General features: G+C 45.5%; 1 protein-coding gene across 4 annotated transcripts in view; it reads right to left on the reverse strand.

Annotated features, from left to right (window-relative positions):
* The window catches only part of LOC120947817 (uncharacterized), a 98,819-nt gene that overhangs the window by 38,765 nt on the left and 47,542 nt on the right, over window positions 1–12,512 (reverse strand). Inside the window, exon 1 of one of the 4 annotated variants that reach the window (XM_040363566.2) lies at window positions 3,667–6,036. The exons of 2 other annotated variants lie outside the window; for them this stretch is intronic. In XM_040363566.2, the coding sequence (XP_040219500.2) occupies window positions 3,667–3,700 (34 nt within the window). In that variant the 5' untranslated portion in view covers window positions 3,701–6,036. Of the gene's footprint in view, window positions 1–1,613; window positions 1,989–3,666; window positions 6,037–12,512 lie in introns of those variants that run through there. One more of the 4 variants, XM_040363562.2, reaches the window with a different exon arrangement.

The raw sequence follows: 12,512 nt of genomic DNA on the forward strand, positions 1-12,512 counted from the left end.
AGCGTAAATAGAACGCGCGACAAACACAGCACGAAAGTGAATCCGAAACTGAACGGAATTTGACAGTTTGAATTCAAATAACCGCCGCCGACACCAACAGCTCCAAGGTGACAGAGCGACGTTCGGTACACGGTCGGTTCTAGGCTGCATGGTCCAAGTAGCACACAATTGTTTTTTTGGTTTTTTTTTTTTTTTGCATATCCATTTGGCCAATATGGGAGAAAGGCAATGTTGACACCGATCCAGCTAATGTAAAGCTGAAGTGGAGAAGACGGTGGGTTCCCTCTTTCTTGTTTTTTTTTTCATTTGTTAGATGAATATTCCCTTCCCATAACACGCGCAGCACGTTTGTCTCGAACTCAGCTCGACATTATCATAGGCACCAGGCCCCCAAAAGGGAGTGGATTTTCACTGGCGCTTGTTTTCCATCCTCATTCTTCTGTGCTTCTCTCTCTCTCTCTCTCTCTATCTCTTTCTCCTCGGTTTTCCATCTTTCCATCGTTACGGAGGATTTTCCTTCCACTGTTTTTTTCCGACTGCTCACAGCACAACAATTCACTCTTCATTTCATTCGGAAAATGAGACAGTGAAGCAATTTTTCCGCGATTAATTTCACTTTTTTGTTTGCTACGTTGCCGCCCATCCATTCAGCTTCTTGTCTTCCACGTCGTTTGTCGATTTGCTTTCCACGCTCAATTGCCAACCGTTTCTTTCTTCCTTTTGTTATGCGGGGCATACATTGGGAAAAAGGTGGAGAACGTTTCCAACATACATTCAGCCACAACACACGGGGCCCCCGCACGCCCTCCCACACACATACACGCTGCGTTTCTTCTCTCCTCCCTGTGTTATCTTTCGAACCGTGTGTGCGCGCGCGGGAAGAAGGTTTTTCACTGCACTGTCGACGACGTCGTTCTTGCTTCCTCTTCACTGCACACGTTTCACATTTTCCAAAGCCCGTCACCACAGCAACGCGGGAGCTTCTTTCGGTAAGTGTACATGTGTGCGTGTGTGTTATGTGCAAACACAAGACGATAAAAATGTACACTTTTCCAACGCGTTTTTAATACTTTCAACATTTCCTTCGGCTTCACAGACACACCACACACCCACTACAAGCGTAAAACACTTGGCACTGCCTGGTTAAAGCCATAACGGGAAGGTTTGTTTTTTCGCTTCTCTTCCTTTTTGTGAGTTTTAATTGAACTTGTGGAAACTCGGCACCATCATACTGAGCACCGCACACGATCATCATAACAAGAAGCAAGAGGAGCGGCGCGAGACACGCGTATCTGTGTGTGTGGAGTTGGTTGGGATTTTATTTCCCTGTTTGTTTCACTTTCGAGACGCTTGTTTTCTAGATTCATTTATTAGCTTCATCGTTGGAAAGCATTGCTCAAACTTCACACACAAACTGAAAAGAAACACAGACACGCGCCCCGGCGAACCACAAACGATCGGTGATTGCACTTTCTCGTGTTCACATTTGCCGACCCCTTCTTTCTTTCGCGTAACCAACTTCTGCGTCGGCGGATCGCACGCGCGTCTTGAAGCACCCCCTAACCCTAGTTTAGCTTATAGCGCCGACAGCAGCTCGCTTTTTCGACTCCTACCGGTAGACGGCATTGCAGAATGGCACTAAAAACACAAAAACGGGGAACTTTTCACTTGATCTTGAAAAACACAGTAAGCAATTTGAATGTCAGCCTTCAAATTCGCTTCGATCAGCACTTTGGTGAGTGTGTGCGCGCGCGCGCGTTCTTCGTTCTAACTGACAAAAACAAATGCCCTCTTCTCGCGTGTCCGCTTTATGCTGTATGTTCACGCATCTTTTCTACTCTACCCACACATACACGCACACAGACTCGCGTAGAGATGTTCTTAAATGAAAAAAAAAGTTATGTTGCACCACCACAACCACAAGCGTTGTCAATGGAGAACGCGCGGCTAGCATCGTCTACCACTACCAAACGACGGCCGCGCATCAAGCTTACGTACAACGCAGTGAGCTGTGAAGTATGCGTGTACGGGTACGGCGCGAGACGAACGGTGTTGTGTTTGAAAACAAGCCGCACCATAACGGTCAGAAACAGCTGCAGCTGTTCAGCGACCCTGTTCCCTTTTTCCACTCCCTTTTGCACCCTTCACAAGGGGTGTGCGAGCGTGTGTGTGTGTGTTCTGTGTTGATTTTATCCAGCCACATGGTGGATTTGCTTGAGCGGCTGGAGGGAGGCGAATATTTTCTTGCCCTTTTTATTCCAACAGGATTTTCAGTGGTTCTCAACGAATAAGAATAGTAAGGGAATTTCTAATAGAGATTTTAAATATAGGTCCATTACATTGGAGTCCTTAAAGAGAGCAAAATATTATAAACTGTTATTTGTCAATTTTATACAATAAAGTATAATATCGAAATTGTTCATATTGGTAATAAGATGATGTATTACTTGTAATTGAATTGTCTGATATTTGGGGCTCAAACAAAACGTACCGACGTTAATGATTCATAGAACTCTGACACACCTTATTAATCGCCTTTAAAGTTTCGCTAGTTACTTTCAAAGCCAGTAATAGATCTCTTCGAACATGATCCTTAAAGTTTCCTAATATTTCTGCAAACATCTAATAAATAGCTTGCACTTACTCGTTCCGCTAAAGACATCATTATTGTTGACCTTTAAAAAGAGAAATGAATCATATTGTCTGCCCTTGCACACACAGACACACACACACACACACACACACACACACACATAACACACCAACAATCAGAGCAAGAAGCACGGGTGCAGTTAAAAACAAACAACAATTTATAAAACAACTCTCGCCCAAAGTTACACCACCTGCGTCGTTCAGCAGAAATCTCGTTAACAAATCGTCCTTTTTTCCCTCGACATTTTCCAATACTCCGAACCCCCCCCCCCCCCCTCCCCCTTGTGTATCGGACCAATCTGGACGCTGTAACCTTTCTTCCTGCCATCAGGGGGGTTGTATCATAATTTCGGAGCGTACTTTTTATTTGCCCATTTTCAGGTGCCAACTCCCAACAGGATTCCCTGCTCTCTCTCTCTCCCCTTCAAAAGCGCAAAGACGTCGTTAGCCCCGAGGAGCTTGCCAAAAGCATCCGATATTTATGAATGGGGTAGAGGTAGGAAGGTTGATGGTGGCGTGCAGCAGCAGCAGTAGCAAACTTTCAAAGCTTTCGAGCAAGGGGATTTTTGATTCGATTTTCCAACCACATCCCGCCCCACGCACTGCCTTCTTTCTCGCTTCCCCATCATTGCCATTTTCTTGAGGCAGTCTAATAATCGACAGCAGCGTGCCAACAATAAACGAAGAGAAGAAAAAAAACCCCAGGTGAAACAGGTGCAGTTCCTCGGAAATGAATGTGCAAATTTTCACATTGTGTACACTGCTGTGTCTCTCACCCGGTAAGCCTATTTTCCTTTTCGTGCTTTTGTGCGTGTGTGCGTGTGGGCGTGCTGGTGGATGGTAGGTGGTGATGAGATACAACGTTAACAATAACTCTTCCCTCTGCTTTGCTTCCTTCCGCCTGCAAAGGGGGGAAGAAACAAACGGGCAAGTGCGTTTTGGTGAAGCTTTCCTCCAACATCATCCGGAGCGTGTGTGTATGTGTGTGTGGTTGGTTGGTGTGTAAAATCTTACCGAAGAAGAAAAACGATCGCCGTATTTTACACATTTTCTCGGGCCTTTCGGGTTGCTTGCACACGGTCGGATTTTGAGCACTTCGGGAGTCCTTTACCGTACCTGGGGTCGCGCACGTGTTCTACTGCTGGCCCGTACCAGCAGCTGCCATATTTCGTTAGTAAGTAGCTGTAGCTAGCTTAAATGCCATACGTCTTTAAAAACTGCCGTAACAAGCACAATCAAGGCACAGCGAGAGTGGTTTGGGTCCCTTCTTGCTAACCGGTGAAGCTCTAACAAACTGTGTACTATTTATAGCTACTTGCGACCTGTTTTTCGCGTTCTATTGTACTGCACCCTCCAGCCAGCCATCCCATGTACCGCACATGTCTACTGCTTGTGTAATGTATTTTTAACAAACGACAGAAGTACTGTACTGGCGACGCTTTGTAAGCCTAATCTACAAAGTTAAAGTTTTATGTTTGCAGCTCACTGGGTTGTGAGCGTGTAGAAGTGAGCTTACGCACCCGTACAAATCCAATTGGACATATTTTCGTAACAGCCTTCGGAACCTATTTTGCTCATTTGCAATCCAATCATACACACTTGCATTCGTTTGGGATAGAGAGTAAAGATGAGCTATTTCTAAAAATCATTTTCCAAAAAAAAAAAACAATCCGATACATTTAAAAACATATGTGCCTCCCCTGTAGCAAACGCACCGTGTATCCTCTGTTGGGCTGTTTGTTTGCGTGTGGTAGTCTGTCTATGTGGGTTTGAGATGCGCTAGAAGCACGAACAAAACACCGTTTTGTTTATTTGGGGGAGTTGCACATATGCACACACACGTGTTGCACTTAACGTACTCACCTCCCCGCCGCACTGAGTGTTTTGAAGTCCAGCAGGGTGGTGACGTGGGGGGAAGACGTGATGTTGTTGTTGTGCTATCTATCTCTTCGACTTCAAAACATTCCGTGTCTTACACACCCACTCACACTAGTCCGCGCCTTCCAACCAAAAACGGAGCAAGACACATGCAATCTCAGCTCAGTTGGTTATCGATTTTCCATCTTCCAGGAGAAGCATCCTTCTTGCTGGTGGTGCCACGGGGATGCATCTACAAGTTGTTTACACTCTCAGCAGGGTTTTAGTGCAAACCATGTCCCACCACCACTAGTAAGTCTCTCCTTTTGGATCGCTGCGCTTGTTTGGTGAGCTTTCACTTCCATCTTCCGAATTCAATTACAGATTCCGCGGAGGGAAAACTGTGCCCGCGTCTGTGTGCTAGGGAAGGATTTATTAGCAAAGGCATGTGTGTGAAGTGGAAATTTCGTTGCCTTCTGAAGCTTTCCCAATCAAACAGTCCGGAGCAGTGATGGGTAAAGTTGGCAAAAATCCGGAGACATCTCCGATCCGACTTCTAAAATGTCGGAACCTACTCCTGGAAGGTAGGTCCGTTCAGCATTATCAAGAGTCGCTCGAAGTCGTCAGGAATCGCCTGGAGTGAGCCTGTAAACGAAGTGCACAAAGTGAAAGACAAAAAACATCACAAGCACATTGCACTGGACAACTCTGAACGACTCCGGACAACTCCGGACGACTCCGGATGACTACGACTCCGAAAAACTGCGATCCGGACGACTATGACTTCGGATGACTCTGGACGACTCTCAGCGACTCCGGACGACTCCGAACGATTCAGAACGCGACTCCGAACAACTGCGGACGACTACTACCGACTCGGGATGACTCTGACTCCGATCGACTCCGAAAGACTCCTATCCGAACGACTACGACTCCGAAAGACTGCGATCCGCATGTCTCCTGGCGACACTGGACGACTCTAGTCGACTCCGGTCGGAACTAGTGATTCCCATTTTTTCGGAGTCGGAATCGGACTTTCAATAATTGGATCGAAGTCGTGGGTACGCTCCAGAGAGCTCATCACCAGCCTGGAAGCAACGCCATTCGTGGGAAAGGGGAATCTCGTGTGCGTTCCATCCAGCTCGCTTGGAAGCAGTTTCTGTGACTGTCGCTTCGTTTCTTCCGTGAAGCATACCATCCCAACCAACATCCGGGAGATATTAATTAATTTACAAATGCAGATTATTTTATACAGATTGCATTCCGGGTAAACAGCTCCCGGTGCTTTAAATGAAGCACAGTAAATATGATACACATTCTGCAATTAGGATGCAGCATGAACAATTCTTCCTTTTTCATCCCGAAAAACAATCTTTAATCGATGTATTGAAAATGCATGAACAAGCGGTATTAAGTATCCGCTGATGATAAATAATAAAATAAAGTATCTCTACAGAGGCAACGCATTCAAAGCGATAAGCGATCGTAGAAAATGTAATCATTCCACTCGATAAACATTACCGTTGGCTTTTTCATAGCGAGTGTCGGGTGATGTTTTTTTTTGTGCGGAAGATTTACATAAAATTGCTCGAATGGGAGCAACAAACATAATAAACCGCATTTTGGTTTTACGTTTTCCTTCCAACTGCCATCCAGCGATGATTTTTGGCTCTCAGTACATTTGGTTGCCGGAAACGAAGGAAAACAAAGTGCAGAAGTGTAATAGCCTTTTGGCCGGTAGAGTTGCAGTCGAAAAAAAAACACGGACCCAGGAACACATTAGTAACCTTCAATGGAGTTTTTGTCTGTTCCATTCCAACGTTGGAATGTGAAATAATTAATTGCGAGCACCAATTTCGTGCTTTATTTTTTTTTGCAAACAGTATCGAAAGGGGAATTTTTAACACACCTGCAAAACTTTGATAGAACTGAATCACCTTAAAGCTCATAAAGCTCATGTAAAATGACACTGTTTCGTTCGTTCCCATCGGACCGTCCAACTGTGTGTCGCTGGCACGGTTTTCCACGTGCCAAAGTTCGACCGGGGGGAAAACAACACTTCAACTGCTCGACAAGACACTACTACACCACCGGACACGGGTGCTCCGGAGGATCGATAGCATGTAATCGATTCCTCGTTTCTAATTGAGATGCGGTTCTAAATCACCCCCCTCCCAGTGAACCGCCAGAGTTTGAGGTACAAGCGCGGGGAATGTATTGTCAAAGCGATAGCTTCGCGCAACCATCGACAAGGCTCTCTCACCACGGTAACCGGATCTACTGTGTAGGAAAAGGGAAGAGAGCTTGGTGCTTGGTACGTGTGTCAACCAACGTGGAACTGTGGATGGGTTTCACTGTCACTGTCGCCGTACCATACAGCCCGGCCCGAACGCTCAAACACCAAGGATGACAAAAGGGCAGAAATAACCGGACCGCGCCCACACGCACAGCTCTCGTTGCTTCCTGCTCCCGGTTCGTAGGTGGTTACCAATTGATGGCATATAAATTGAATAATTATTGACATTAATAAGTAATGCCCGGATGGGTCTCCCATTGTCCAGAGGTGTGTGTATCGGGCGAAGCTGAATAGCTGCGATACTTCAACATGCCAATGGCAATTCCGCACACCACAGAGAGAGAGAGAGTGGGGACAAGAAATTGGATTCTATCCGGCAGATGGCATATAGTTTCATCTGAAAGCTTTCCGCAGCTTACCAACTTGCTATTATCTCTTTTTGTCAATTACACACACACACACACGCAATCAGTACGCGAACCAATGTTTGCACAGGTTCACACACACACAATTCGAATACTGCATGTTTAATGGATAGTTCCGGGCAAGTGAGAAATTCAAACAAAACTATTCGACACGCTTCGAGCAGTTAGCAGCACAAGCAGTTACTACGCTGGATTAGTGAGCGGATTGCACTTGATTAGTGCCGAAAGACAAACACTTTCGGTAATTAGCGCATTCGCAGCATTATGCACACGCGAGCAGTGCTGTAATGCCCATTTACATCGGAATTAAGTCAACCACGTTGTCAAGAGGCGAGCAGCGCATCAATTAATGCGAGCTACATCATTCACCACACGCTTGGCTCCTTCGGTTGGCTCTAATCTAACGAAATCTTATTACCGGCATGCCAAACAAAAGCGTGCGCAACCGCAGCGTACATTCGCGGCAAGTGTGTGCTTTTCATTGCAGCCACTTTGGGTCATATTTTATGCAAAACGTTGACTCTAAGACGCAATACGTTCGGAACATAATTTCGCGCACGTGCAGAGAGTTTGGAGTATAAATTGTTTTAAATTGGAAAGCAAAGTTCAACCTCTTATCTCGTTTTTGCATACACCCAGATATGAGTGAGCAATTTAAGGATGATAAATAACCTTCAAACGCGATAAAGTGTATCCCCAGCCAGCAGCCAGCAAAGGGCACACTTTAAGCTGCAAACAAAAATGCTTGCTCGCTTCGATCGATGTTTTTGTTGTACGACTTAATCATATAATGTCGTCAAACACCTAAAGACCCAAAGCCCAAGACACGAACGACTGCAAAAATATGATATTTTAGACGGGCAACCTGCTCTTCCATCTCAACAAGTTGGTATGAATATAGTCACCGCTCCCGCCTGTTCATCGATCATCGATCGATGTAGATACACACACAACAACACACACACACTAACAAAACCAAGAGAACCGAGCAGCAGTGTGCTAAAAACTTACTAGACGTAAGGGTCATTTATCATAATTTCTTCTTCTCACCCCACCCACCGTACACAGTGCACCATATCAAGCAGTGTGGAAATGTAAAATAAACTTGCTCGTTTGGTATCGCTTACAACTTTGCACCGGCAGGCACCACACCAGAACCGGAAGCTCCCGATCAAATTGGAAGCTCATTTTTGCACTTTTCGAGCAGCACAGCACCGGATGAAATGTATGGCTGGGGGGCAGTGGGAGGCAAAGGCAAGCAGCACCCTATCCACTGTTTGCAATTAGCAAAAAGTGTTAAACGGACCAGCCACCAAAAGCATTATTACACCGGCCGCTCGTGGGTGGTGTCGTATTGCTTTCCTCCATTTTGAGCTGGAAAGTGTGTTAAGGGTCACGCGCGTCCAAGTAGCGCCATTTCAAAGCTTCACCGGAAATACACATTTCATCACCCACACACGGACCGGGGAAGGTGAACGCTTTCAACACATTACACCATCACCTCGTGACGCTGGTCTTTCGCCACTCGTAGCGGAGTGCAAAAAAAAAACTCCTAATTAACTAATTAACGCAAAGGGTTTAAACACACACACGCACCACACAAAGAGCAATCGATTCGCAATATTATTATAATAGGCACTTTGGCGCAGGCCAGGAACACACTTGAACGGTGTAATGCTGCGGAAACTACTTTGCTGAAGGATGCCCTCATCACAGCACAGGCCACACACGTCACTGTTGTGCCAACAGTGTGGAGAGGGCTCATACTCTGCTGTAGTAGGCTTGCGGCGATGTGAACTTGGATGTGTGCTGGGTGTTCCCTATTCCCATTTCGGATGCAGTTTAGGGATGCGAACCCGCGCTGTGTTGCAGTCGAGAATGAGCCGCGAACGATAACTGTGCGATCGGCATAACTTTACAACCCGCCAGAGCCACTTACCGCCATTGTTTGGCGGGGGAGGGATGTTCTAGTGCCCCATCGTGCCTTCTTACTTCCGATAATGACGCACACCTTCAACACCTCCCTTACTTGCCTCCATCTAATCAACGTGGGAGCATCACTAGTGAGGACGTTTCGAGAGGTCCAGCCACTGCCAACTATCTGGAGTGCCGGAGGTAGGGGACCGATTAGTGCGGTTCGCTTCATTAGACGCACGCTCGCGTTCCTCCGCTCCGTTCTGAAGGGGGGGCTTCTTTTCCCACCAACCATCCCAACCCCCAATAGACACACTTTGATTGATTGCATTGTACACACGTGGTGCACTGGGGCAGAGAGCTGGACTGGATGTGGGCTGGAAGTGGGAGAATGTGCATACAATTTCTGCCCACACAACTGCCCAACTTTTCGTGATAGCCGCCAGGTACGATGGGAGGTGGGAAGTGGTCGGTCGTGCAACCCATTAGAACTGGGTGGCCAAACACACTCTCTATCGCTCGCGCGCGCCCCGAGCCAGTGCTGTTTTGCTTGCGCTGTAGCGCGTCAGCACGTGGTGCAGGTTGCTTGAAAATTGCACCACGACGAGCAATTTGCGGCCTCGTGAAAATTGTTGATTCATTTTCATCACAAACACCATTTTTCGGTGGGGAAACGGGGGAAGCGCGTTCAGTTTTGCTTTCGTTACCACTAGGCGGCATTAACATTATCGACAGCTCAATGCAAGCTGATGGAGAGCCAAATAAAAAATACCACGAACAGACACAAACAGTAAATAGGAGTGTCGATTTGTGAGGCACGTCCAACGGACTACAGGGGGAGAGAGAGAGAGAGAGCTAGGATGTGCGTTATCGGTTTATGGCATTTGTACCACACGCGGTGCGGGAGTATTATCACCGACAAACCGACGTGACACTTCGAAAAAAATGAGCTTCAAAAGTTGTCTCCTGATTTCAAATGAAAATACGTTAAACACTAGCGCCATCTCTATAATGATTCGCTTACTACACTAACACAGAGAAGAAACTGCTAAATCCCCTTTTTGTTTTTCTTCGCAAATTCCAATGCGTATTGTTTTATGTACTTCTCCCATGTTTTGCATTGATTTGGAAACTTATAAAATGATTTTCCTGGGTGTTTTATCCAAAAATTCTCACAAAATCTTGCCTCACACTTCCTTCGCAATTTGTATTTAGAAAAGTTGTTTACATCGAAGCAGCAGTGAACAGAGCTTACTTTGACAGAAGTGATCGCCTCACTGGTAAATGACAGTACTTTCGTGTGGGACACTTTTGTAACGCCAGTTTCACGTCGGTTTGTCGGTGGTATTATTTGGGAAAATTTATCGGCCTTTCTCTAGCCTTTTGGGAAAATTTACAACCGCCAATACCCGCCGCACAGACGGCCATACCATACCATATTGACGTTGTTACGCGGCATGTGATCGGCGTGAAAAATGGAAAGTCGCAACGATAGCACATTTCTATTGCGAAAGCTTCGGGTAAGCACGGGCAAAAGAGATCGATGGCATCGAAAGCGAAATATCGCGATTTCACTGAAGCACGAACAATCCCCGGACAGTTTTCCAGCATTAGTCGTTTTTTTTTTCATCGACTTTCGGCAATAAGTTGGGTTAATGCGTTTTTTGAGGTTGTAATGTGTTAACACTAAATTGATAAGTGCAAGTTTCTGGATTTTTTCATTACATTACGATTATTGTAGCCAGTGTTGTTAATTGTCGACATGTTTTTATGATATTCGCAGTAAGCGGGTGTCAAAATCATTTTTTGATCATGATATTCATGGTTACCATGACACGACTTTCCAAAAGCGACAATCATTTGTGCATTAACAATCAATGCTTTGGCGATGACATGATTGCAAAAAATGTAGAATGAATGTCATTTGACATTTTTCAGTGAGAATCCAGAACTGCTTAATCGTGCGTTTACCGATACTAAGCCATTAGACCACTTGATATTTTCACTCAGTGAACCAGGAAAATGGTATTCTCTTACAGGAGTATAGAAATTCACGCGAAAACACGAAAAAAGGACCCATTTTCGATGAAGATCTAGTTCACTTGAGGTACGGCAAAATCAAAAAGTTAAATGATTGTAGCAGAAAAAATATCATCGTGTCAAATGATATTTTTGTCCGTGATTGTCGAATGAATGCGTGGATCTAGAATGCGATGCTTCAAAAAGTATCATTTTGTAAAATTTTATGTCGACGACTATCACCGTTCGCAACACTGATTGTAGCACAGATTTTGTTAAGTAGAGAGCATCGGGCGTATTTATTTCGCTCGTAATTCGCGAAAGAAGCCTCTCGAAGCATTCAAAACGGCCTCGTTACTCACAATTGCTCTGCACATTGCATACTTTACGGGGTATTTTTTCTCCATTACCATTACTCCTGAAAGTATGCAAATCAAGCAATCGCAATTTGTTTTCGCTTTTAAGAGCAAAATTACTTTTTTTTTCTCTAAAATTCAATTAATTTTGTTATGACCTGGTCGTTGAAAGATGTTTCATTTTTTTTGTATTACTTATTTTTATGTTGTGCATGTAAAATCCTTTTGCAATTATTCAATATTTTGCCTTGTGTTGCTTCCCTTTTCCGTCCAACTAATTTAATCACACTAATTGTGAACCCACTTTTCATGAGCATGAGCTTTCGAGTCTAATTATTTGTTTCACGCTTTTCTCGTTCCCCCCTGCTTTTCCGCTCCCTTTCGTGCACCTCGTACCGAGAGCGCTGCACCGCCACAGGGAAACTCGAGTGATTGTTCATGCAGCACGAGCGCATCTCAAAAGTTGCATCTGGCGTTGGCGTTCTCCAGCTCCGGACCCAGACCCAACCCCCGGAATGGTCGGAAATAAACTTTGCTCTCTAATTAAGGCACAATCGATCCGTTCCTTCCGACGAACGAGGGACACACACACACACAGTTTGTGCCTGGAGTTCGCCAGTGTTCTGTGTGTGTGTGTGTGTGTGTGTGGGCTCAAGTCGAACTTTGCCATGTTCGATTGTTTATGTCAAGCAAACTACAGAGCCAAACCGCAAGCCTGCGGAAGGAGTTTTTGACTGGTTTTGCACGGGGGAAATTCCCTCGCATGACAAAAGTTACATCCCAGGTCACACAGCAGCAGATTGGGAATGGAGAGTTGGGATAGCGATAGCCATTGGACACCGCGCGGCAAACTGAGGGCAAGTGTTTATCGTTAAGAAGCGCACTTTATTGACCACTAATGCTGCGGCAAAGGATAGCCCCGAACGTGGCGCTGCGTGTTTGCGTCAAGCGAAAAGGATATGCGCGCGTGCTCTGTTGGTGGGTTCGGTGTTT

Source organism: Anopheles coluzzii, chromosome 2 (assembly GCF_943734685.1).
Source record: "Anopheles coluzzii chromosome 2, AcolN3, whole genome shotgun sequence".
Classification (NCBI taxonomy): domain Eukaryota; kingdom Metazoa; phylum Arthropoda; class Insecta; order Diptera; family Culicidae; genus Anopheles; species Anopheles coluzzii.